This window comes from Dendropsophus ebraccatus, chromosome 3 (genome assembly GCF_027789765.1).
Source record: "Dendropsophus ebraccatus isolate aDenEbr1 chromosome 3, aDenEbr1.pat, whole genome shotgun sequence".
NCBI lineage: Eukaryota > Metazoa > Chordata > Amphibia > Anura > Hylidae > Dendropsophus > Dendropsophus ebraccatus.
Window position 1 is genome coordinate 168,488,314 of NC_091456.1, and position 25,143 is coordinate 168,513,456.

The 25,143-nt window shown below is 44.7% G+C and overlaps 1 protein-coding gene across 1 annotated transcript in view; it reads right to left on the reverse strand.

Moving 5' to 3' along the window:
- Positions 1-25,143, reverse strand: part of LIFR (LIF receptor subunit alpha) — a 61,060-nt gene that overhangs the window by 13,791 nt on the left and 22,126 nt on the right. Inside the window, exons 2-5 of the mRNA XM_069963091.1 lie at positions 4,694-4,833; positions 2,425-2,542; positions 1,752-1,900; positions 675-835 (exon numbers count right to left, since the gene is read on the reverse strand). Of these exons, the coding sequence (XP_069819192.1) occupies positions 675-835; positions 1,752-1,900; positions 2,425-2,542; positions 4,694-4,766 (501 nt within the window). The 5' untranslated portion in view covers positions 4,767-4,833. The remainder of the gene's footprint in view (positions 1-674; positions 836-1,751; positions 1,901-2,424; positions 2,543-4,693; positions 4,834-25,143) is intronic.

Below are 25,143 nucleotides of genomic sequence, written 5' to 3' on the forward strand. Positions count from 1 at the left end.
AAATGTTATACTCCAGGTAAAAGCTGGAAATACAAAAAAGACCCAGCCCCAAATCCCACCAACTAACAGATCTAGGGAGGCCATATCGCCAGCTAGACTGCATGCTCAGAGCCAGGGCATTGTCTGTCATAACCTGGGAACTTACCTAAAAAATGACTGACAGTAAAGTCTATGTGTGTGAAATTTCCTACACAGGTTCCTGGGCAGGCCATGCCCATCATGTCATGAGACCTGAATATATAGACTGAAGGATACGACCACAGGCTTGTGTTGCAATACCAGACTCACCCTATGGACAAGGGATGTGCTGTTTCTACAAAAATGTAGGGCTTCTCTCATGTTTTATTCAGCACTAAGTGTTTGCCTATGAGAAACAAACACTGGCTTCACCGAGGACACCCATCTCCCTGTCTTAGTGCCTTGAATGGTGAATACACTGAGTTATACAGGGGTATACAGCATGTCTGGGTACTGCAGAGGCGGAGCTGCTATTCACTTGTGCCGTTTCCTGTGGGGTTCTGTGACCCCGCCCCTGAGGGACTGGCAATAGTGCTAATTGGGGGTAAAGACTACTAAGGGTTCCCTGGTAGGGAATTTTCTTTGCACTGTATGTAGTTGCAGCCATATAAAACATGTCTGTAACCATAGCTTTAGCTTTTCACACATGTACTTACATTTTTCACCAGTAAGTTTTCTCCACGTAGCACGTTCATCTCACAGGTCAGCATCACCCCATCCAGGAGCGAGGTGGAGTTTGCAGTCCACTCCACAGAGAGCACATTGGACTGATAGTCGGCAAACAAGGAGTTAATCTCTGGTGGGTAAGGAACATAAGCTGCAAGAAGCGGATACAAACACTTAGTGAAGAGTCCAGAAAACGAGTGTCCATTATGTCCATCTCCCTAATGAAATCACGGACAGGAAAACCCTTCTAATCAGCTGAACAGGATACAGGGGGCAGCGTGAGATCTACACAGGAAGGAGGATTAACCCATCCTCTCCTGCAGAAGAAGCACCAGTCATGGCCGAACATGTGCACTATGGGGAAGTTAGGATACATACAGCCCTCCACCCCATCCAACTGGACACCATCCACTCCTAGTGCATCCGCTGCTTGCATCTAACAGGAGACTACACACCCACAACCACTCTATATTTTTATTTAAGCAAATGAGGGTGTCCTCAGGGGTTCCCATATCTCCGATTAACTGTGATGAAGAGTGATGGTGCCCCCTCAACAGCTGAAGACTTGATAGGGTGCCCCCTGCCTTCAATATACTTTGTTAGGGAAACACCCTGCTGTCAGGTCCTCTCAAGTGCACCATAACTGCTAGGGTGCAGCTCACTGCTACATACTTCATAGGGTGCCCCCTGCTGTTACATTTTTGTTAAGACACCCCTTGAATACATACTTGTTAGGTGTCAGATGAGGGCATCTTACTTGTTGGGACTCTCGTTGCTGTAACATTCTTATTAGGGCACCCCCTGCTGTTACATACTTCTCAGGGCGCCCCTTGCTGCTACAGCTAACACCCCTATGCATACTTGTTTGGGTGCCCCTGTTTTATCAACCATTTAGTTCCCACTATGGCTGTATCCATGTTTTCCATGACTCTCTAGGGCAGCATCCAACTTCTTTAACCACCTTAACACTAGTCCTGACCTCACCTGGTTTATGTAGAAGTCTACCTCATAAAGATCAAGGGCATTCAGTGAAGTCATGAGTTCATAATGACATGCAGGAAACTTACGAATATCTATGGAAGTCTTCTGAAAACGTATGGATGGTTTCCCCTCAATGTCTCTGGCCTCTATACTGAGATCAGACTCTGAGAAAATCGGAAACTCCACTTCCAGCTGGTTTCCACTTGTTTCGTAACATAAATTGGACACGGAGGACCTGAGAGAGACAAGAACAATGGTGATCAGTGACTCCACCAAGTATCAGAGGTAGCAGAGTGTCATAGAAGAGTTACCGCAGCTTCTACAGCTTATCACAAGCTAGCAAAACTCTGAGCAGGACTAGCTATGTACAATGTATCAGTCTGGAGTCCAGGCTGTAGAGCTCACAGAGCATTGTCTAGACTGGATACATGTGTATCTATATCTTAGCTGAGAGCAGGATTAGCTATATACAAAGTATAAGTCTGGGGTCCAGGGTGTAGAGCTCACAGAGCATTGTCTCGACTGGATACAGGTCTCAGCTGATAGCAGTACTGGCTATCTTACAGGTTACCGCCTCTCCACATATTCTACTATGTTCTCATACACATCTTATCTCAGTAATAGCATGGAATGAAAAGAATGTTGAGTTATACAAAGATTAAACTTTATTTAAAACTGGAAAACCCCTTTAATAAAATACAGAGTAAACTCATCAATTTCCATTATTCGCCAGTGTTTAAAGAGTTTCTGATTACTTACTTGGAGCAAACCTTGTAGAGGATGTTCTGCTCGGCAGGGTAGGGGGTGTCCCATCGGCAGGATAGGTTACTAAAGTCATGGGTCACACAGTCCAGGTTCTTGTAGAAATCAGAAGAATCTGAAGAACAAACCACGAATAGTGTGACAGTCGCTGTAATCTGCTGTATGATGGCGTCTTTCTAACCTAGATCTATCATGAAGCACCATGGACTACTGCAATACCACAAACAGCCTGAGGACAGGGGTGGTGCTGTTTCTTTTTTTCTGGAAGATGCAGGGTTTTTTTTTTTTTGTTTGAACATGGATTTACTGGCAGGTCAGTGAGATTCCCCATTTCGCATTTCCCCATCTGTTCTCTATATAAACCAACATTTGTGGGAAGAAGATGACTCCGGAGAACATTTTGAGCATGTTTTCTATTATTATAGTGAAGATGGGTGTGAGCAGCAGTTCACTATTATGCGTGTGGTGTATAATATTACATATACACGCTCAAAATGTATTGTTAGAGGGAAACTCATCTTGATGTTCCTGATGCGATTTGCCCTTTTCTTTTACGGATTAGAGACAGATACTGAGACATCTTTTCTCTAATCTGTTTCTATTGTCTGACCGTATTTTTTCCTTTTTTTTTTTACACTATTATGGGGGCTGCCATCTTGCTTTTAAACAGCATTTAGTGATGCAAATGCATGGACATAGATAATACATGGGACCTGTCTCATTGACAGGGAATAGGAACCATTACTGAGTGTACCTCTGCACAGGAGATTTTACAGAGGAGGGGGAGGCCGAGCTGTGAACTTAATCTACTGTCTCCTCTACCTACTGCTGTCAACTGTCATAATGCTGTACAGAGAAGAGTCCTCCTAATCAGACAGGGCAGGAATACTCAACCTCCTCCTTATCAACACAAACTGGACAGGAAGTCTCAGCTTAGTATAAGACAGGGATGGGGAACCTTCGGCCCTTTAGCGGTTACAAAACTACAATTCCTATCATGCCCCGGCAGCCAAAGCTAAAGCTTTGGCTGTCCAGGCATAATGGGAATTGTTGTTTTGTAACACTTGGAGGGTTGAAGGTTCCCCATTCCTGGTTTAAGGCCTATTCATTTGAGTTCATACAACTGTATGACACTATACTGTTTGCACAATTTTTTTTTCTATTGCTTTTATTCCTTCCTCACTACCATTATGACAAAGCTTTGTCTGTCCAGACATGATGGGAATTGTAGTTTTGCAGCAGCTGGAGGGGCGAGGGTTCCCCATCCCAGATGTAAATGGTTAAAACTATTTCAACCTGCGAAGTTTCAACTGGAGAGAAGCCAATTTGAATAAATATGAGCCCCCCCCTGTCCCTCCTGCTCATTCACACGGTTCTCTTCTTCTATCGAGGACTCATTGTTTTTACACTTTTGCCAGAAGTCTCTTAGAATTTATTACAGGCCGGGGCTTTAATAACATTTACAATCCGCACTTTGCTTAAGTCAACACTTTAAGGACAGTTTATTTGAGTAACACTTGAGGCTGCCGCTTCATGTATTTCTCTATGAAGAAGAGCTGGAGTCAGAGCCAATAAACGGGAAAAAAAAGGACGAACGGAGCAAGCGGAGAAGCCAATAAGCCATAATATGGCCACACGGCAACTTTCTACTATGGTAGATTCACCCAGACTAACCTATTAGTTATTCCCCATTCTGTGGGTAAAGTCGCTGTTCACTGATATAAATTTTTTTAGCAGAAATGGATGGGCTCTAGTTTTCTAAGCCAAAATGCTGACTACCTGCAGCCACCACTAGGGGGATATGAGAGCCCCTCCGTGGTGACTGCAGAAATAAATATATTTATCATGTAAGGGAGTAGCATGACAGCTATGAAGAGACTTTAAATGACAAAAGGCAATAATATACTGAGTGTTGTGCAGTGGCTTATGTATACCCCAAACCATTGTTGCTGTTGGTCCTATACTAATCTGCATTGATGCTGTGTGGTCCCCAATATATGCATATTATACCTATTGTTGGTCACTACTATTTAAAGGGGTATCCTGGGACTCTAGAATGCTTCATGTGTTAGAAATAATAATAAATTATATATATATATATATATATATATATATATATATATATATATATATATATATACACACACACACACATATTTTATAATATATTATTTCCCCCCTCCTCCTTTTGCTGGAATACCCCGTTAATAATAGTTATACTGATAGAATACTTCTATGTCAGCAGTTTCCCACCCCCTGGACTCACTTGAGCTGCAGACAAGATGCAGCAGACACTGGACGGCAGCCAGGACACTGACCACGCGGTGGATATCCCTCATTCTCCTGAGGACTCTCTGGGCTTCGCTATGTTGGTATCAGCTTCATTTCTCATAGATCCGCAAAATCCTGCAAAAGAAGAAAAATTTAAATCACAAATTACTAAATAATCCCAATAAAGCTGTATCTGTATGAACACTGGGTGGCGCCTCTAGCCTGTACAACGGACACCTACAAGAGTCAGTGCCAGCAGGCCCGGGGCCAAGTGTCCTGTTAACCTGGATACCGTATACTAGACACGGCCGGCTGGCTCAGCTGGTAGGGGGCTAGCTTTACATAAATGCAACTCGAGACCGATAACCGCAGGAGTGTAATAGATTCAGCAGCTGATTAACCATGACCCCCCATGCATTATTCATGACCAGAGACATGGAGCCGCCATACAACTGCAGCAATAAGAACAGAGAGGAGCTGAACTTCCATTTAATGCACTGTAAAGGCTACAGACACCAGGCACTTGTGCTGAATCTGGTTTCTAGCCTCTTAGGTGGCTTTTCTATCCTTTTCTCCCAGATGCCGGATTAAAGGGACTTTATATTCTCCCTCTTACAGCCGGAGGTGTGGACCGGGAGGCCTCGGCTTCCTGAAGATCTTGGGAACATGTTTCCCGTCCTTTCCAGTCAGGAAAGTCTTTGCCTTCCGTTAGCGGTGCTCGTAGTTACTGACACACGACCTGACTCACATCCGACATGGAAGGAGAACAAACTCACTAGGAGTAGTCTCCTAGAGATGGAGCTGAAATCTATAAATATTGCTGTGTGATGGAGGGGGAGGCCCGGGATTTGTACTGGGAACTTGTCCAAAAAAGGGAGAAAAAAAAAAAATCATATAGTTTCTATCTGAATAGATTCAGTCTCCTCTCCCGCTGCCAGATCAGTCCAATGTCACGCGACTGCACCATCCAAACAGCGCCACCCCTGTCCTCAGGTTGTGTGCGGCATTACAATCCAGCTCTCTTCACTGTACAGGAGAGTGACTCACACAGACAGCCATCCTTATATACAGGTTACTAGATTTAACATCTATAACTGTACAGGAGTGTGACTTACACAGACAGCCATCCTTATATACAGGTTACTAGATGTAACATCTATAACTGTACAGGAGAGTGACTCACACAGACAGCCATCCTTATATACAGGTTACTAGATGTAACATCTATAACTGTACAGGAGAGTGACTCACACAGACAGCCATCCTTATATACAGGTTACTAGATGTAACGCTCTCCTATACAGTTATATATCTAGTAAGATATGGGTGTGTGTGAGTTGCCCTTCTGTACGGGATACGGATAGAGCCATCCTTATATACAAGTTACTAGATGTAACGCTCTCCTGTACAGTTATATATGTTATATCTAGTACACTCTCCGAGTCACTCTCCTGTACAGATAAATACCTGTACGGGATATGGATTATATACAAGTTACCTTTAGGGGAACCAAACTCAGCAGGAAACTCTCCAGACCCGGATTTTTATAAAGAAACTTTAAAAAGAAAAATCCCACAAATAATCAAATCAAAGCTGAAGAAAAGAAGAAAACCACAGGGTCACCGAGTCGGCTCTTATTTCCTTCTAGAACGCGGTAGAAGTGCTCGATCGCTAATGGTGCCGGTAATAGCTCAGAAGATACTGGAAATGTAATATAAAGTCTTAAAAAGGCTGCTCCCCTCTATCACAGGATACGGCTTCTTCTAGCGATACTGGTCTATAAATCACAGTATTAACATTACACAGGGGTGTACAGAACTACTTTGCTGACTGCTGTCAGAATGTGATTCCTGGTCCTTAAAAGGGGTTGTCTGGTTTACAAATCTCAGTTTATAGAATGGGGTGCTCTGTTCAGGGTCCGTATCACCTGGCCAGGATGAAGACTGGTCACAACGAGTCTGGTTCCAAGTGGTGTGCCACAAGGGTCTGTTCTGGGTCCCATTCATTTTAATATGTTTATAAGTGACATAGGTTTAGTAGGTAAGGTTTGTCTGTTTGCTCATGATACAAAAGTGTGATTTTCCTGGAGGTGTCAGTAATATGGTAAATGATTTAGTTTTGATAGATAAGTGGTCAAAACAATGGGTATTGAAGCTCAATGTTTCCAAATGTAAATGTTTCCAAATGTAAAGTGTGTGTGTGTGTATTATAGTGTATATATATATATATATATATATATATATATATATATATATATATATATATATACACACACACACACACACACACACACACACACATATACGCACGCACACACACATACATACATACATACCCCCTTAACGACATCGGGCGCCGCAGGGTGGGCTTTAACGCAAACGGGCGTATACTTACGCCCGATGTTTACCCGATCGCTGTGTCCACACACAGCGGTCGGGGAAGATGGCCTGCTATAATGTATAGCAGGCCATCTCTGCTCGTCGGCACGGGGGGTGATTAACCCCTCCAGTGCCGATGATCGTGCCACGTTCATTCTTTGGACAGAGGGCAGAATCCACCCGTGCATAGAATGGAGTGTGACATGAGCGGAGACACGCGCCTGCATCAGTCCGCCGGCGGGTGGCAGCTGCGGAATGCACAAAGGGTTATCCTTCACCATTCCACAGTGTGCACGTACCCTTAGAGTGTATGAAGGAAGGACACCATTTTCCAGTGTGACACCTGTCCTGATCACCCCGGCCTCTGCATACAGCTTCAAGGCACACCACACGTCATTGGGGTTCTACATTTTCTAAATTCTGTCCCTTATTCCTATTTCAGGGGTCACGTTGATCCGGGGATTATTCTGATCGCCATTATGGAGTCGGGAAGGAATTTTTCCCCTGTGATGAGGCTACTGTCGTCTGCCTCACAAGGGTTTTTTGCCTTCCTCTGGATCAACACAGGTTGAATTTGATGGACACCTGTCATTTTCAACCTTATAAACTAATAATTGGCCTAATACCTGCAAATAAATTAATAATTGTCCCTTTTCCCCAGCTAAGTAGGTATGGCCGCTATTCCCATTAGAGGATGCCATGATGCAATTACAAAACCTCTGTGCGGCCAGGACAGTAGAAACCCCCCACAAGTTACCCCATTCTGGAAACTACACCCCATAAGGAATCTAACAAGGGGGGCAGCGGGGATATGGCCCCCTGGTGACGGCCACATTTGGGCCGTAAAAATGAAAAAAAAAATTGTATTTTTTATTTTCACGGCACATGTTCTACGTAAGTGCCTGTCACCAGTGGGGTCCATATGCTCACTGCACCCCTTGTTAGATTCCTTATGGGGTGTAGGTTCCAGAATGGGGTCACTTGTGGGGGGTTTCTACTGTCCTGGCAGCACAGGAGCTTTGTAATTGCGACATGGCCTCCATCCTCCATTCCAGCCTCTAAATGGCGCTCTGTCCCTCTGGTAGCTTGCCCTGTGCCCATATGGCACATAATGTCCACATGTGGGGTATTTTCGTACTCAGGGGAAATTACCCTACACGTTTTGTGTTCACTTTCTTTTTTAACCCCTTGTGGAAAAGGGAAAAAAAATCAAGGCTAGACCAACATTTAGTGTAAAAATTGTTTAATTTTTACACTAAATCATTGATCTTGTCTTGATTTTTTCATTTTCACAAGGGGTTAAAAGATAAAAAAACAAAAACAAAAAAAAACACTAAATGTGTAGAGCAATTTAGAGTACGGAAATACCCGACATGTGGACATAAAGAGTCATGCGGGTGCAGGGTAAGCCTCCAAAGGGGAGGAGCGCCATTTGGTTTTTTGAGGCTGGATTTGGCTGGAATGGATTTCGAGGGGCCATGTTGCATTTAAAAGGCCCCTGTGTTGCCAAGACAGTTGAACCCCCCCACAAGTGACCCCATTATGGAAACTACACCCCTCAGGGAATGTAACAAGGAGTGGACCCCACTGGTGACTGGCACAAATGTGGAACAATATGGCGTGAAAATGAAACATTACATTTTCTACACTATAATGTTGGTTTAGCCTTGAATTTATCATTTTCACAAGGGGTTAAAAGAGAAAATAAACACACAAAATGTGTAGAGCAATTCCCCCTGAGTCCGTAAATACCCCACATGTGGACATAAAGCGCCATGTGGGCGCAGGGCAAGCCTCCGAAGAGAAGGAGCGCCATTTGGATTTTGGAGGCTGGATGTGGCCAAAATGGATGATGAACGCCATGTCGCATTTATAGAGCCCTCGTGCTGCCAAAACACTGGAAACCCCCCAAAAGTGACCCCATTCTGGAAACTACACCCCTCAAGGAATCTAACAAGGGGTGCAATGAGGATATGGACCCCTTGATGACGGGCACATTTGTGCCGTGAAAGTGAAAAAAATGAAATTTTTCCCTATCACGTCACATTGTTCCACATTTGTGCCCATCACCAGTGGGGTCCATATCCTCATTGCACCCCTTGTTAGATTCCTTGAGGGGTGTAGTTTCCAGAATGGGGTCACTTGTGGGGGGTTTCCAGTGTTTTGGCAGCACAAGGGCTCTGTAAATGCGACATGACCCTTGAAATCCATTCCAGTAAAATCCAGCTTGCAAAGGCCAATTGGCGCTCCTTCCCTTTGGAGGCTCGTCCTGCGCCCGCTTGGCACTTTATGTCCACATGTGGGGTATTTCCGTACTCGGGAGAAACTGCGCTACACGTTTGGTGCTTTTTTTTTTCTTTTATCCCCTTGTAAAAATGAAAAATGAAGGCTAGAACAACATTTTATAATTAGAATTTTTCATTTTTTACACCACATTGTTCTGAAAATCTGCGAAGCACCTGTGGGGTCCAAATGCTCACCGCACCCCTTGTTACATTCCTTGAGGGGTGTAGTTTTCTAAATGGTGTCCCTTTAGGGGTGTTTTTTAGGTTTTGGCACCCCAGAGCCTCTGCCAACCTGAAGTGGTACGGTCAAAAATGACCAAATATAATGGAGGCGTTGAAATTCACTAGGGGCTCCATTATATCTGAGGCTTGTGGTTGCGTCAAATAGCGAAATAGGGCCACATATGGAGTATTTCTATAAACTGCAGAAACGGGGCAATAAATGTTGGGGTGCATTTTTCTGCTAATAGGTTTATCATTATGAAAGATATTGGATTACAATAAAATCTCTGCACAGAAAATAAAAATTTTCAAATTTCTTACACACTTCGCTTTTATTTCTGTGACTCCCCTAAAGGGTTAAAAACTTTCTGGATGTGCTTTTGCAGAGTTTGGGGGGTGCAGTTTCTGAAATGGGGTGCTTTGTGGGGCTTTCTAACATACAGGCCCCTCAAATACACTTTAAACCTGAACAGGTCCCTAAAAATATCTGATTTTGAAATTTTACTGAAAATTTGGAAAATTGCTGCTAAGGTTTTAAGCTCCCTATTGTCTAAATAAAATGAAATATAGTTTAATAAATGCCGCCAACATAAAGTAGACATGTTGCTAATGCTATTTAATATATAATTTATGTAACATAATCATTTTCTGTATAAGCAGAAAGGTTTCAAAGTTGGAAAGTTGGAAAAATGCTTTTTTTCCACAATTTCTCACGTTATTTTGGTGTTTTTCATAAAGATTCGTTATAAGTATCAACTCCAATTTACCAGAAATGTAAAGTACAATATGTCACGAGAAAATCTCAGAATCGTCCGGATAGGTAAAAGCATCCCGAAGTTATTAATGACTAAAGTGACACAGGTCATATTCATAAAATTTGTCTTTGTCCTTAAGGCCATTTCAGGCTCTGTCCTTAGCTGTATAGCTAGAGGTATAACCAGTAGGAAGAGGGAGATTGTGATCCCGCTGTATAGAGCTCTGGTGACATCACATCTGGAATACTGTGTCCAGTTCTGGAGACCTCATCTACAAAAGGACATTGATAAAATAGAACGGATCCAAAGACTGATTTGAGTCTGTATAGTTTGGAGGAAAAAAGGGAAAGGGGAGACATGATGGAAACCTTTATATATGTTACAGGAATAAATAAGGGTCAGAAGGGAAGTGAAGAAAAACTGGGAAGGGAAAAAAAACTGAACTCAAGAAGAGGACACAGTGAGAGGTTAGTTAAAGGAAAGATCAGAAGCAACATGGAGAAAATATTACTTTACTGAAAGAGTAGTAGATGCTTGGAACAAACTTCCAGCAGATGTGGTTGGTAAATCTACAGTAACAGAATGTAAACCTGCCTGGTATATACATATATGTATCATAAAATAATAAGAAGGGAAATACTAAACAGGGCGGACTAGATGGACCCAGTGGTCTTTTTCTGCTGACAATCTTCTATGTTTCTACAAAAAATGTTTGTCTTAATGTTGTGTAGGGTGACAAGGTGATGTGTGGACGACACGTTGGCAAGACATTTGTTACTCAAGCATTTAATTCCTTTCAGTAAAGATGAATGAGCACAGAGATGGATTTTAACCAAAAAATCCAGAGAATGAATGCAAAAAAATAAAATAGAAAAACATTTTTTCCCTTATATATAGAATGCAAAATCTCACTGGTTTCCTTAATTAACTACAAAGTGTACCTCATGTCTATCAGCAGCTGGGATTACTGAGTTCCCAACATCTGTTCCCCCCCTATAATGAGCATTCAGCCCTATCTACCCTGTGCAATGCCCATGTGTGTGGTCCCCTATAACTTCCGCTGACCACAAGTATACTATTACACACAAACAGAAAGTCACTGACAGCTGGGGGCATGAACGCATCAGAAGAAACATGAAAACTCACTTTTGCTCATGACAGCTCCTATGCATCTCCATGGTAACAGACTACAAACCTGTGTAGTCACGTCCTGCAGTACTTTTTTCCAGTTTATGCTGAGATGACACCACCCCTAACCTCATTTGTGGTACTGCTCCGACCTAACAGAACGGTGGACACCGAGGATGCCTTAAGGAGTTCACATACTTTCCGCATCTGTCATGACGTCTGGCATATGACAGGACAAAATCGTGCTGCACGCTGTGCCATAAGGTCTGTTTTTTTTTTTTTTTATGTAACCTACTAGGATAGGGATGGTCCGAACAGCGTTCGGTTCGGGTTCGTACGAACCCGAACCCTCGGGAATGATTCCCGCTGTCTGCCCGCTCCGTGCAGCGGGCGGACCGCCTGGAAAACTGGGATACAGCCATAGCCATAGGCTGTATCCCAGTTTTCCAGGCGTTCCTCCCACTGTATCCGCCCGCTCAGTGGGAATCTGCTGCCGAGCGTTCGGGTTCATACGAACCAGAACCTCTGCAGGTTCGGACCATCCCTATACGAGGATGGTTCCGATTTTAGTCTGCAGATTTTTATTTAGTCTTAAAGAGGTATTTCCATCTGTCCTATCGAATGTATGCAAAGGATAGACCATTAACTAAGAGGTTTGGGGGGGGGGTCCTGACTGCTGGGGCCTCTGTGATCGAGCATGGGTACTGCAAAGTCCTTGTGTTCTTTATGGAACCACAAAAGAAAGCAGAGAGCTGCCAGCCTGCATCTCTATTCTCAAGGGATTTTGGGGTTGCTGTTCTCAAAATTGGTCAGGCCCTCTGTTGTGCATATTTTCGATAAGGTTTGACCACCCCTTTAATAACTGTAAGTAGGTGAAACTCTGAACAGAATAGGACTGCAGAATCAGACTACACATGGTATTGATGTAGTCTGTTACCATGGCGAGATCTCTCTGCATTGCAGCTCTCTATATAAAGCTATAACATATTATTAAACCTGCAAAGTTGCTCTACTTTATAGAGGCATTACAGCAGTGTTCCCCACCTAGTGGCGGTATCAGGTGCAAAACTAACAGACAACTGAAGTCTAGAGATGAGCGAACCTGGAGCATGCTCGAGTCGATCCGAACCCGAACTTTCGGCATTTGATTAGCTGGGGCTGCTGAAGTTGGATAAAGCCCTAAGGCTATGTGGAAAACATGGATATAGTCATTGGCTGCATCCACATTTTCCAGACAACTTTAGAGCTTTTTCCAAGTTCAGCAGCCCCAGCTAATCAAATACCCGGTTCGCTCATCTATACTGAAGTCTATCAGGGCATGCTGGGAGTTGTAGTTTTGTAACAGTTTTGTAACAGCATAGACACAGTTTGAGGGACACTGCTGCATTATAGAATAATTTTTAAAAAAATTATATTTTTATATAAATTATTAGAAGTCACTTTGCTTCTCATGGGTCATCACCTTGGGCGGCTCATCTGCCACCTGTATCGGCACCAAGATGGCATTTATTACATACAAAGGCGCTCTTAATAACACAAACATTATCTGTATATAAAACACGGCGCTGAGGCGGCTGCCACCACAGTGAACCTCCTGCCAACGCCTCTGTTTACAGCGGCCATTGTGATCAGGGAGCAACATAACCAGCGAATCCTTAATATAACATCTTACATGTGACTGGAACGTTCCCAATAATAACACACAGGACAAGGTCCGAGAATCCTCCCTGCCAGCACCGAGCCCTGAATGACGTTCTCACAGGATGGATATACTACACAAAGGGCACCATGACCGGCAGGGCTGAGAAAGGCCATCAAAGGATCCAGAACAACACTGTTTCCAGTCTAGACAATGCTCTGTGAGCTAAACAGCCTGGACTCCAACTGAATAGGTACAAGTTATCCGTCACTTTCAATAGATTTGCTTTATGGGATTGTGGTGTTCTCCTCTCCCCGTCCGATAAGGTATAATAGATGGTGATTTACTCCTCTTTGGGCTTGTGAGTCTGACGTAATGACTGGTGCCTGAGCATTGTGAGCGCCTCCAAGATAAACACATTGTACGCAGAGAACTGGTCGGGCCGCTTTCCCACACGCTGGATTAACATGCGTGTCACTTAATGACTTGGAATAAACAATAGCCTTGTATTTTATATATACAGCGTGTATATAGCTTAGGGCAAGGCGGCAACTGTTTGCTCCGCTGCAAGGTGACAACTCCCTTTATGGCCTGTTAGCCGCAGACTATCCCATACATATCAATTCACTTTCATCGGCTAAAGTCATCAAGTACTGAGATAGCAAGAAGGGACTACAACTCCTGGGGTCATTGCAGAACCCATGGCGGTACCTGTGAGAACTGACTGTTGCAATCAGCAGAACTTATAACCCGGGAAGAGTCTTCCCAGTTATACAGGGAGGGGGAGATAAAAAGGGATAACCCATAATGCAGTTTTCTAATAAGATGTTACCCCGACCTGTGGCAAAACCACAAACTATCATTATAGTCAGGTGTGTCATATAAAGAAAAAAAATATGTTAAATACGTTTCTTACTTTTTATTAGTTGTGTTTATTAGTAGTGTTATGTTTGGAGAGTCCTCCTGTCACTCTTCCTTATAGGTAACATAAAACATCAGCTGTGAATAGAGGTGTTGAGCGTAGGGATCACTCCGCTTGAAATAAATAGGAACAGGATTCATTGGGCTGCAGCCAAAATCTTATATAAACTCTAGTCCAGGATTCCTCCCCATGAGGTTCCCCGGGGTGTTGGTATAGCGGAGGCATCATGTACTGCAGTGCTCAGGATATCTACAATGTGAGCTCCTAGGGGAAATATCAGACAAGATTCTTTACTCCTCAAAGCAGAGCAGTAGTGGAGGCCGCTCAGCCCACCAGGGCCTCCATCTTTACGGCTATCATTTGTGTACAGCTGGCTCCCTTCACAGATGTTTTTGCCACATCTGGGATCAGATCCAAAAGGGAATAACATCATTCTCATCTTCTCCTTTGGATCAAATACAAGTTTTTGAAAAATAATAATATAATAACGTAGGCGTCAACCAAGCCGCAAACACCAAATCTGAACACTGTGCTGACTACAGGGGAAAGCAGACTGGCCCATGTTCTCCTACAGGGTGCCACTAGTAAAGGGCACTGTGACCAACGCTTAGTATTAGTTTGGTTGTAGATCACCATTTTGTAACTTTTCCCATTATCTCACCAACACATGAAGAAATAGGGGAGTGGTGACTATGGAGTGTAAAGGTTATCCAAAATTTGAAAAAATGGCTGCTTATTTCAAAGGACAGCACCCCCACCTGTCCTCAGGTTAAGTGTGGTAGTACAACTTACTTTTGTGCAACTAAGCTGCAATACCATGGACAAACCAAGGTTAAGAGTGGTGCTGTTTCTAGAAGAAAGCGGACAGGTTTTTCTTATCCTTGTTTAAAAAGGGTCCTCCAGGAAAAAAAAAAAAAAAAATCTAAAATTTGCCCCTGGCCTGGGGTTGTATAAATTGAGTACACTTGCTATACTCCCCTCCTCCTATTCCCCGCAGATGTTGTGGTCTACTGGTCTTACCTCCTTCCAGGAGGTAGGCCAACCGATCCAACAGGACCTTTCCACTCAGCGGCTGAGGGGCGGGGGGGGGGGGGGAGAATGGCACACATCCTAGAAGCAGTGAAGAGCAGCACAGGACCAGGGGCGTAGGAGCAGCTGCTGCAGGGATCAAGTGGAGGAGAGTATGGTATGTTTAACATGGTCATACAACCTCTCAACACAAGAGCAGATTTTTCTTTTGCCCAAAAGACTACTTTATACATAGACAATAGACTCACCTATGGGGGGGAAAAAAGTGAAGGAGGAAGCCCTCGCAGTCTGCGGCATCCTTCCTCTCCTTAGACTGACAAGCACTTTACTTTCTGTACAATAGTAAGACAAATATCGGTGTGGTCACGCTTCCCTAGTCCAGCTGCTCCGGCAGGGAAAAGGTCAGGAGGCGCGGAAATGTTGCTGCACATTGATACCCTGTGATTTTCCGTACACTGTGCGCTTGCTCCCAAGAAATGTTTTGTCTCTTACTTTTAACCACATGTTTCTCGCCCACGAGAGTGTCCCCTGCCAGGATAAAGAGAAGAGCGGCCGTGCCAAGACATAATGTCCCAAACCAGAGAACACAAATCATCACTATAGGACTGGAAGCGGCCCGGCCTGATGTAAGAGCACTCCATGTCTGGGCATAACAGGGACGGCTCCATGACACCATGTAATACCGCACAACATGATGTCCTGCCGGGAACATGACAGCATCAAAATGAGGAGGGCCGAGCAGATACAAGTATGATGGCTCCCAAATATATAAGAGGCATTATGGCTGATTTCCTGTATGTACCATGATGGGTGCCCATAGACCCACAGTCAGTCAGGAAGCCCAGGAGGGTCATATCTTTTGGGGTTCGCTCTGTAAAACCTCTGTTGTGTTGGGTCCAGTAATAAATAAATGACAACATGGTTTATAGTGAAGAGTAATGTAAAAGATGGAGTGATACGTCAGAATCTTGGTGGTGTATTTCGCAGGAAGATTACTTTATTCACTTACAACGTCAGAGGCTATTTTTTTTCGTAATATTTAATAATTTAGGTGTAAAATTAACTTTTTTTTCCTTCTAATGTGTGAGGCCGAGAGCTCGGGAGAGGCGCCAGCATCACTTGCCACATGTTCATAAAAGGGAGCGTCTCCTTCCGAGCAGTTATTTTAGTTTGGGCAGGAGCCGGGGAGCCGTTCCTGTAGATGAGGATCACATTATATACAGGTCTCTTTGTTCCGCTGCCCCGGGTGTCTATGTGACAATACACACAGGCTCTGCCATGAGCGGGAGGCAGGAGGAACGGACGGGCTTCAGCTGTGAGGAGGGATCTGGAGGAACACAGTGTCCCTACCAGCTGGAAACGGCAGTCCCATGTAAGAGGCCACAGCCGCTTCAATTACTAATCCAGTTTATTAAAAAAAATAAAAATATCAGGGATAAGGGAGGACATCTGCTAGAAGGGAAACCCTCAGGGGACATAGGAGGAACAGCAAAATGGCTGATACAACTGATGCACCAACTCCTCTGTCATTTCTTAGACATGAAGTAGGGGTTTGGCTCTATATAGTATATACACACACACATTGCTTTTCAATGACCAAGCTTTTTCTTACCAAGAGAGATATTAGCCATTTCCAGAGACGACTGCAGGAGGTGGGAGATACGAGGGGGGAGGCGGGGTCCAGGAGAGCCTGGACGAGGGGGGAGGCGGGGTCCAGGAGAGCCTGGACGAGGGGGGAGGCGGGGTCCAGGAGAGCCTGGACGAGGGGGGAGGCGGGGTCCAGGAGAGCCTGGACGAGGGGGGAGGCGGGGTCCAGGAGAGCCTGGACGAGGGGGGAGGCGGGGTCCAGGAGAGCCTGGACGAGGGGGGAGGCGGGGTCCAGGAGAGCCTGGACGAGGGGGGAGGCGGGGTCCAGGAGAGCCTGGACGAGTGTCTCTCTCTCTCTCAAAGATATATATGACCCATTAGCCACCACCCCATGTTAATAAGCGGTATATTATGCTGTATAAGCTTTAATTTTTTACAGGGTGGCATGTATGGAATGGAATAAAGTACGATGCACTTGCAGTAAGATATGCGGCACTACACCAGTGGCTGGAGGCCAGGAGGGGCACACTTTTAGCACCTATTGGGTGAATGGGGTCTGTCGCATACTTATCATGAAGAAGTCACACTGTCCAGTGTGAACATATCCTTGTGCACACACAAACGGGTAAACCTATTTAGAGAAGTAACTGGACTGTATTGTAATACTGGATATAGGACTAAAAGGGATTGTTATATTTATTGTCCGCTGACGTCATATTCTTATCACTCAGAGTAAACACTGCACACGTGATAACATCAGGAAAAATAAAGGTAAGATCAGCTGCTCCATCACAGGAACGACGCCAAGGTACGGATCATTACTCCGCCACAAGGTATATAGCGTCATGTATCCAGACAGAAAGCGACGCAACACCCAGATGGAGCGACGCCTCAGTCCACGCCACTCATGTATAAGAGAACTTGTCATTCCGGAGTCTCAGAAAGCTGGATGACAGACCTAGTAATGGAAGCCATGCTTGTTACTAGCACGCATAGGGCATGTTCACACACATTGCAGTACTGTAGCGGCGTTTCTGAAATGAAGCAATGCCACAATTAAACTGCAGTGTGTGAACACAGTCCAAAGGCTTTATAATTAAGCGGTGATCAAGGGGATCGGTTATCAACCTTCGACTTCTTGTTCTGTACATCGATAAGTCTACTCTGGCTCTCTTATACAGGGGTTATGCAGAATTGGAGTTACTTTGTTGTAAGACCAGTGCCACCCCTGTCCTGGATGTGTGTGGTATTACAATTCAGCTCCATTCACTTCAATGGAACTAAGCTGCAAAACCCCACACCCAAACTGAGGATAGGAGAGGAGCGGCATGTTTTTCTAAGCCTGGACAACCCCTTTAAGTTGCTACTTCCTGCACTTGGACTCAATGTCTGGAATATACAGGGCATGAGGAGCTGCCCACCCCAGAGAATAATCCCCCCCCCCCCCCCTCTACCCAGTACAATAGTGCAGTGTGCTATGTGATGCTAAGAATCTGCCTGGAAAAATCTCATAAAGACACGGTCACACCGAGGCTGGCTCTGAGAAGCTGCTCTTGTGCTAGTGCGCACAGTCGCCTCTGCGTGGAATCTCGCTGGTAATCTGGCACGTTTCCTTTAAGGAACAATTACCCTAAAATAAGATCCAAAACATTCCAGGAAACACAAGTGTCTGCCCTGACTTCTCATCTATAAGCTCAATGCTCCGTATTGCCTTTGCAGAGATACTTGTGTATTCTGTAAGATTGTTAACCCCTTAAGGACAGAGCCTGAAATGGCCTTAATGACAGAGACAAATTTTATGAATATGACCAGTGTCACTTTAGTCATTAATAACTTCGGGATGCTTTTACCTATCCGGCTGATTCTGAGATTGTTTTCTCGTGACATATTGTACTTTACATTTCTGGTAAATTGGAGTCGATACTCATAACAAATCTTTATGAAAAAAAACCAAATAATGTGAAAAAAATGTGAAAAAATGCATTTTTCCAACTTTGAAACTTTTTTGCGTATACAGAAAGTGGTTATACCACATAAATTATATATTAAATAGCATTAGCAACATGTCTACTTTATGTTGGCGGCATTTATTAAACTATCTTTCATTTTTTTTAGACGATAGGAAGCTTAAAACATTAGCAGCAAATTTCCAAATTTTCAGTAAAATTTCAAAATCAGATATTTTTAGGGACCTGTTCAGGTTTAAAGTGTATTTGAGGGGCCTGTATGTTAGAAAGCCCCACAAAGCACCCCATTTCAGAAACTGCACCCCCCAAACTCTGCAAAAGCACATCCAGAAAGTGTTTTAACCCTTTAGGGGAGTCACAGAAATAAAAGCGAAGTGTGTAAGGAATTTGAAAATTTTAATTTTCTGTGCAGAGATTTTATTGTAATCCAATATTTTTCATAATTATAAACCTATTACCAGAGAAATGCACCCCAATAATTATTGCCCCGTTTCTGCAGTTTATAGAAATACCCCATATGTGGCCCTATTGCGCTATTTGACGCAACCACAAGCCTCAGATATAAGGGAGCGCCTAGTGAATTTCAACGCCTCCGTTATATTTGGTCATTTTTGACTGTACCACTTCAGGTTGGCAGAGGCTCTGGGGTGCCAAAACCTAAAAAACACCCCTAAAGGGACACCATTTAGAAAACTACACCCCTCAAGGAATGTAACAAGGGGTGCGGTGAGCATCTGGACCCCACAGGTGCTTCACAGATTTTCCGAACAATATGGCGTGAAAAAAGAAAAATTTATTTTTTACACTAAAACGTTGTTCTAGCCTTCAATTTTTCATTTTCTTAAAGGGATAAGAGGCAAAAAAAGACAAAAAATGTGTAGCGCAGTTTCTCCCGAGTACAGAAATACCCCACATGTGGCGATAGAGTGCCAAGGGGGCGCAGGACGAGCCTCCAAAGGGAAGGAGCGCCAATTGGCTTTTGGAAGCTGAATTTCACTGAAAAGGATTTCAAGGGCCATGTCGCATTTACAGAGCCCTCGTGCTGCCAAGACACTGGAAACCCCCCACAAGTGATTCCATTCTGGAAACTACACCCCTCAAGGAATCTAACAAGGGGTGCAGTGAGCATATGGACCCCACTGGTGACGGGCACAAATGTGGAACAATGTGACGTGAAAGGGAAAAATTTCATTTTTTCACTTTCATGGCACAAATGTGCCCGTCATCAAGGGGTTCATATCCTCACTGCACCCCTTGTTAGATTCCTTGAGGGGTGCAGTTTCCAGAATGGGGTCACTTGTGGGGGGTTTCCACTGTCCTGGCAGCACGAGGGCTCTGTAAATGCGACATGGCGTTCATCATCCATTCTAGCCAAATCCAACCTCCAAAATCCAAATGGGGCTCCTTCCCTTCGGAGGCTTGCCCTGCGCCCACATGACGCTTTATGTCTACATGTGGGGTATTTACGGACTCGGGGGAAATTGCTCTACATATATTGTGTGTTTTTTTCTCTTTTAACCCCTTGTGAAAATGATAAATTCAAGGCTAAACCAACATTATAGTGTAAAAAATGTAATATTTCATTTTCACGCCACATTGTTCCACATTTGTGCCCGTCACCAGTGGGGTCCATATGCTCACTACACCCCTTGTTACATTCCTTGAGGGGTGTAGTTTCCATAATGGGGTCACTTGTGGGGGGTTTCAACTGTCTTGGCAACACAGAGGCCTTTTGAATGCAACATGGCCCCTCAAAATCCATTCTATCCAAATCCAGCCTTCAAAAACGAAATGGCGCTCCTTCCCTTCGGAGGCTTGCCCTGCGCCCACATGGCGCTTTATGTCCACATGTGGGGTATTTACGGACTCGGGGGAAATTGCGCTACACATTTTGTTTTTTTTCTCCTCTTTTAACCCCTTGTGAAAATGATATATTCAAGGCTAAACCAACATTATAGTGTAAAAAATGTAATATTTCATTTTCACGCCGCATTGTTCCACATTTGTGTCCGTCACCAGTGGGGTCCATATGCTCACTACACCCCTTGTTACATTCCTTGAGGGGTGCAGTTTCCATAATGGGGTCACTTGTGGGGGGTTTCAACTGTCTTGGCAACACAGGGGCCTTTTGAATGCAACATGGCCCCTCGAAATCCATTCCATCCAAATCCAGCCTTCAAAAACCAAATGGCGCTTCTTCCCTTCGGAGGCTTACCCTGCACCCGCATGGCGCTTTATGTCCACATGTGGGGTATTTCCGTACTCAGGGGAAATTGCTCTACACATTAAATGTTTTTTTTTATCTTTTAACCCCTTGTGAAAATGAAAAAACATGACAAGATTAATAATTTAGAGTAAAAATTTTACAAAAATTACACTAAATGTTAGTCTAGCCTTGATTTTTTTCCATTTCCACAAGGGGTTAAAAAAGAAAATGAACACAAAACGTGTAGGGTAGTGTCCCCTGAGTACGAAAATACCCCACATGTGGGCATAATGTGCCATATGGGCACAGGACAAGTCACCAAAGGGACAGAGCGCCATTTAGAGGCTGGAATGGAGGATGGAGGCCATGTCGCAATTACAAAGCTCCTGTGCTGCCAGGACAGTAGAAACCCCCGACAAGTGACCCCATTCTGGAAACTACACCCCATAAGGAATCTAACAAGGGGTGCAGTGAGCATATGGACCCCACTGGTGACGGGCACTTACGTAGAACATGTGCCGAGAAAATAAAAAATACAATTTTTTTCATTTTCACGTCCCAAATGTGGCCGTCACCAGGGGGCCATATCCCTGCTGCCCCCCTTCTTAGATTCCTTATGGGGTGTAGTTTCCAGAATGGGGTCACTTGTGGGGGGTTTCTACTGTCCTGGCCGCACAGAGGCTTTGTAATTGCATCATGGCATCCTCTAATGGGAATGGCGGCCATACCTATTTAGCTGGGGAAAAGGGACCATTCTAATTTATTTGGGGGTATTAGGCCAATTATTAGTTTATAAGGTTGGAAATGACAGGTGTCCATCAAACTCAACCTGTGTTGATCCAGAGGAAGGCAAAAACCCCTCGTGAGGCAGACGACAGTAGCCTCATCACAGGGGAAAAATTCCTTCCTGACTCCATAATGGCGATCAGAATAATCCCCGGACCAACGTGACCCCTGAAATAGGAATAAGGGAGAGAATTTAGATAATGTAGAACCCCAATGACGTGTGGTGCGCCTTGGAGCGATCCAGTATGCAGAGGCCGGGGTGATCAGGACAGGTGTCACACAGGAAAATGGTGTCCTTCCTGATCCCCCTGTTACGCCACACTCTGCACTTCTTCTGGGGTCTCCCTTTCTCCTGTGTGGGGGACGTCACCTGGAGAATGTTGTCCTGGTGCGATACGGGGTCCTTCATATCCAGAAGCGCTGAGTCCGCTCCATGGCTGCTAAATATTAGGGCGCTATTACTACTTCTGATATTTACGGATCGTGCCGCAAGCTACAGGGCAGCGAGGGACTGGAAGAGGGGGGTGCTGGTATAAAAGTTATCCCCGTACAGGTGGTAACCTTTATCCAGCAGTGGGAAGATCAGTTCCCGGACGATCTCCCCACTAACTCCAAGGATGGGGGGGGAAGGGGGCATCTGGGGGCTGGATTCGGGTGTCCCTTCCTACATACACTGTGAGGGTACGTGCACACTGCGGAATCGCGACAGATAACCCTTCGTGCATTCCACAGCTGGCACCCACCGGCGGACTGATGCAGGCGCACGTCTCCACACGTGTCATAGACTCCATTCTATGCCCGGGCGGATTCCGCTCTCCGTCCAACGTGTTCATTCTTTGGATGGACGACGGATTCCGCCCGTGCATAGAATGGAGTCTATGACACGGGTGGAGACATGCGCCCGCATCAGTCCGCCGGTGGGTGCCAGCTGCGGAATGCACAAAGGGTTATCCTTCGCCATTCCGCAGTTTGCACGTACCCGAAATCTGTAAGTGTACCCTGAGGTACTCTCACAGAGTTTGTAGAATTTCACACCATACCGTCATCTCTTATTGGGACGGTACTGGCGGAAAAGACGTGTCTGGGGGGCAGCGTACGCTACGCTACTCCCAGACACGTCACTGGATGATGAGGATGAATGGAGGAAAGAAGGATCCCCCCATTCATCCTCACTGGCTGTTTTGGTGTCGGAGGCAATAATAACGTATCCCTCTGACGCCGAAAACACCCTGGGGGCCATCTTTATACGGGGACTAGTATATGGGGTATGTAGTGGTGTAGTGTCAAACTTTATTCAATGTAGTGTGGTGTAATGTAGTGTTTTTTACGTGTTTTTTTACAGTAAGTATAAAAAAAAAACCTACGCCAACAAAGGAGTTGCTGATAAATGCCGCAATGTGCGGCACTTATAAGCAGACCGTGGCAGTAGAATATAGAAAAAAAACACCCTACGCCAAAAAGGAGGAGTTGCTGATTAGCAGCGCACTTTCGTGCGATGCTGATCAACACTCAGCGGCGATAGGGTGCGGAAAATAGAAAAAAAAAAATTTGGGAAAAAAAAATAATTTTTTTTTTATATTCTGAATATCCCTGTAGCTGCTGATAAGTGTATTACACATATCAGCCGCTAGGGGGCAGCAGAGCGCAAAATCCGGAAAATGACGAGGCTGGAGCCGAAAATAGCCGAAAGAAGACGACGAGGACCGCCGGAAAGACCCGAAGACCGAACGGAATGACGGAGGACGCCGCGAACCCGGAAGACGCCGATCAGGAGCCCGGGACAGGTGAGTAATGTACAAATACCTGCTCTGGACCCCTCGGCTACCTAGCTGAGGGGTCCAGGGCAGGTATTTACTATTTTGTGGGACTCTGATCGCCGTGCCACCGGCCCGATCGCCGTGAACGGCCTGCCGGCCGTTCACGGCGATCGGGCCGGTGGCACGGCGATCAACATTACTTTTTACAGTAATGGCGGTCGGTGCCGTCCTCGGACAGCACCGACCGCCATTTTTTTCCGGGTCATCGGGTCACCGATGACCCGGAAAGGTTCCGATCGCCGCTATTGGCTGATCTGAATTGATCAGCCTATAGCAGCGATCGTAAGCACGGGGGGTGTTAACCACCCCCCGTGCCGAGAAGCTATGATGGCCTGCTATGATTTATAGCAGGCCATCTTCCCCGACCGCTGTGTGTGAACACGCAGCGATCGGGGAAACATCGGGCGTAAATTTACGCCCTGATGCGCTAAGTACCATGGCGCCAGGGCGTAAGTTTACGCCCGATGTCGTTAAGGGGTTAAAGGGGCATTCTGGCAAATATTTATTTTTTTTTTACATTCCATTATTATAATATAACTTTCATTATTATGCATTATTATGATTATTGTGGCCATTTTGGTTGCACAAATCCTGCAAGCAGATTTTGTAGGGGGACAAGGTGCACTAAATACCAATACACGGGCCGATCATCATGCGAAAAATCATTATATCGTTTGAATTTAAACGATAATCGTTCTGTGGAATTGCGGGCAACGATCAAAAAAAAAGAAAAAAAAGAAAAAGGCTCGTATGTTATTGATCATCGATTAAGATCTGAACCTAAAAATATTGTTAATCGTTCGCTGTAATTCCACATTTATTCGCTCACGTTCCGCATTCTCACTAATCGTTTAGTGTAATTGCACATTGTTCATTGTTTTGCTGGGATCAGATGGAGTAACGTTCATAGTACATAATACTATTGCGATAGATCGCAATAACGATTGTAGTAACGATCGTAACTAACGACCATCGTTCTGTGTAATTTGGTGAACAATTTCAGGTTAACGATAAACAACAAATCTCGTTTGATGTTAAAAATTGCTCCGTGTAATAGGACCCTAAATGTCCAGATGCTTAGTAACAGGTTGTATTGGGTACTGCAGCTCATCTCCTTTAAAGCAAACATCCGATCTGAGCGATATAGTCGATAGAGGTTGGAAACACCCCGGTCTGTGATGCATCCAATATGGAGCATGGAAAAACTATAGGGATTTAGATATCTCAACCAAACAAGAAAACACATAAAAGAGAACAATAAAGCAATAAAATATTGTGTAAAGCTGTAAAACCACAAGTAAACATCAGTCCAAATCCGGAACATTCCACGAGGTGATAATAGAGATATGTGAATGAGATACAGAGCCTGGGCTGGGAGGGCCAGGGCTGCAGTCATCTGGTGGACATTAGGGAAGTAAATGAAACGCGTCGGCTGGGAGAAGTCTCCACGTCTGAACTCTATTACTCAGACTATTACTAGTAAAGTGATTTATAAACAGAGAAAGTCCCTAAATAAACTGGACAAGACATATGGTGAACCTGACTTCGCGATTCGGACTACAGGGAGATAACTACAAATCAGACCTTATTATCAATACGAGACCCCAAACCTGAAGAGGTAACACGGACCCCCCCCCCCCCCAAGTATGAGGAAGCCGGAAGAGAGAACCGTCGGCCCACAATAATTGAAAGCCTTTGCTCCTCCTCACTGAAGTTAGGTGTAA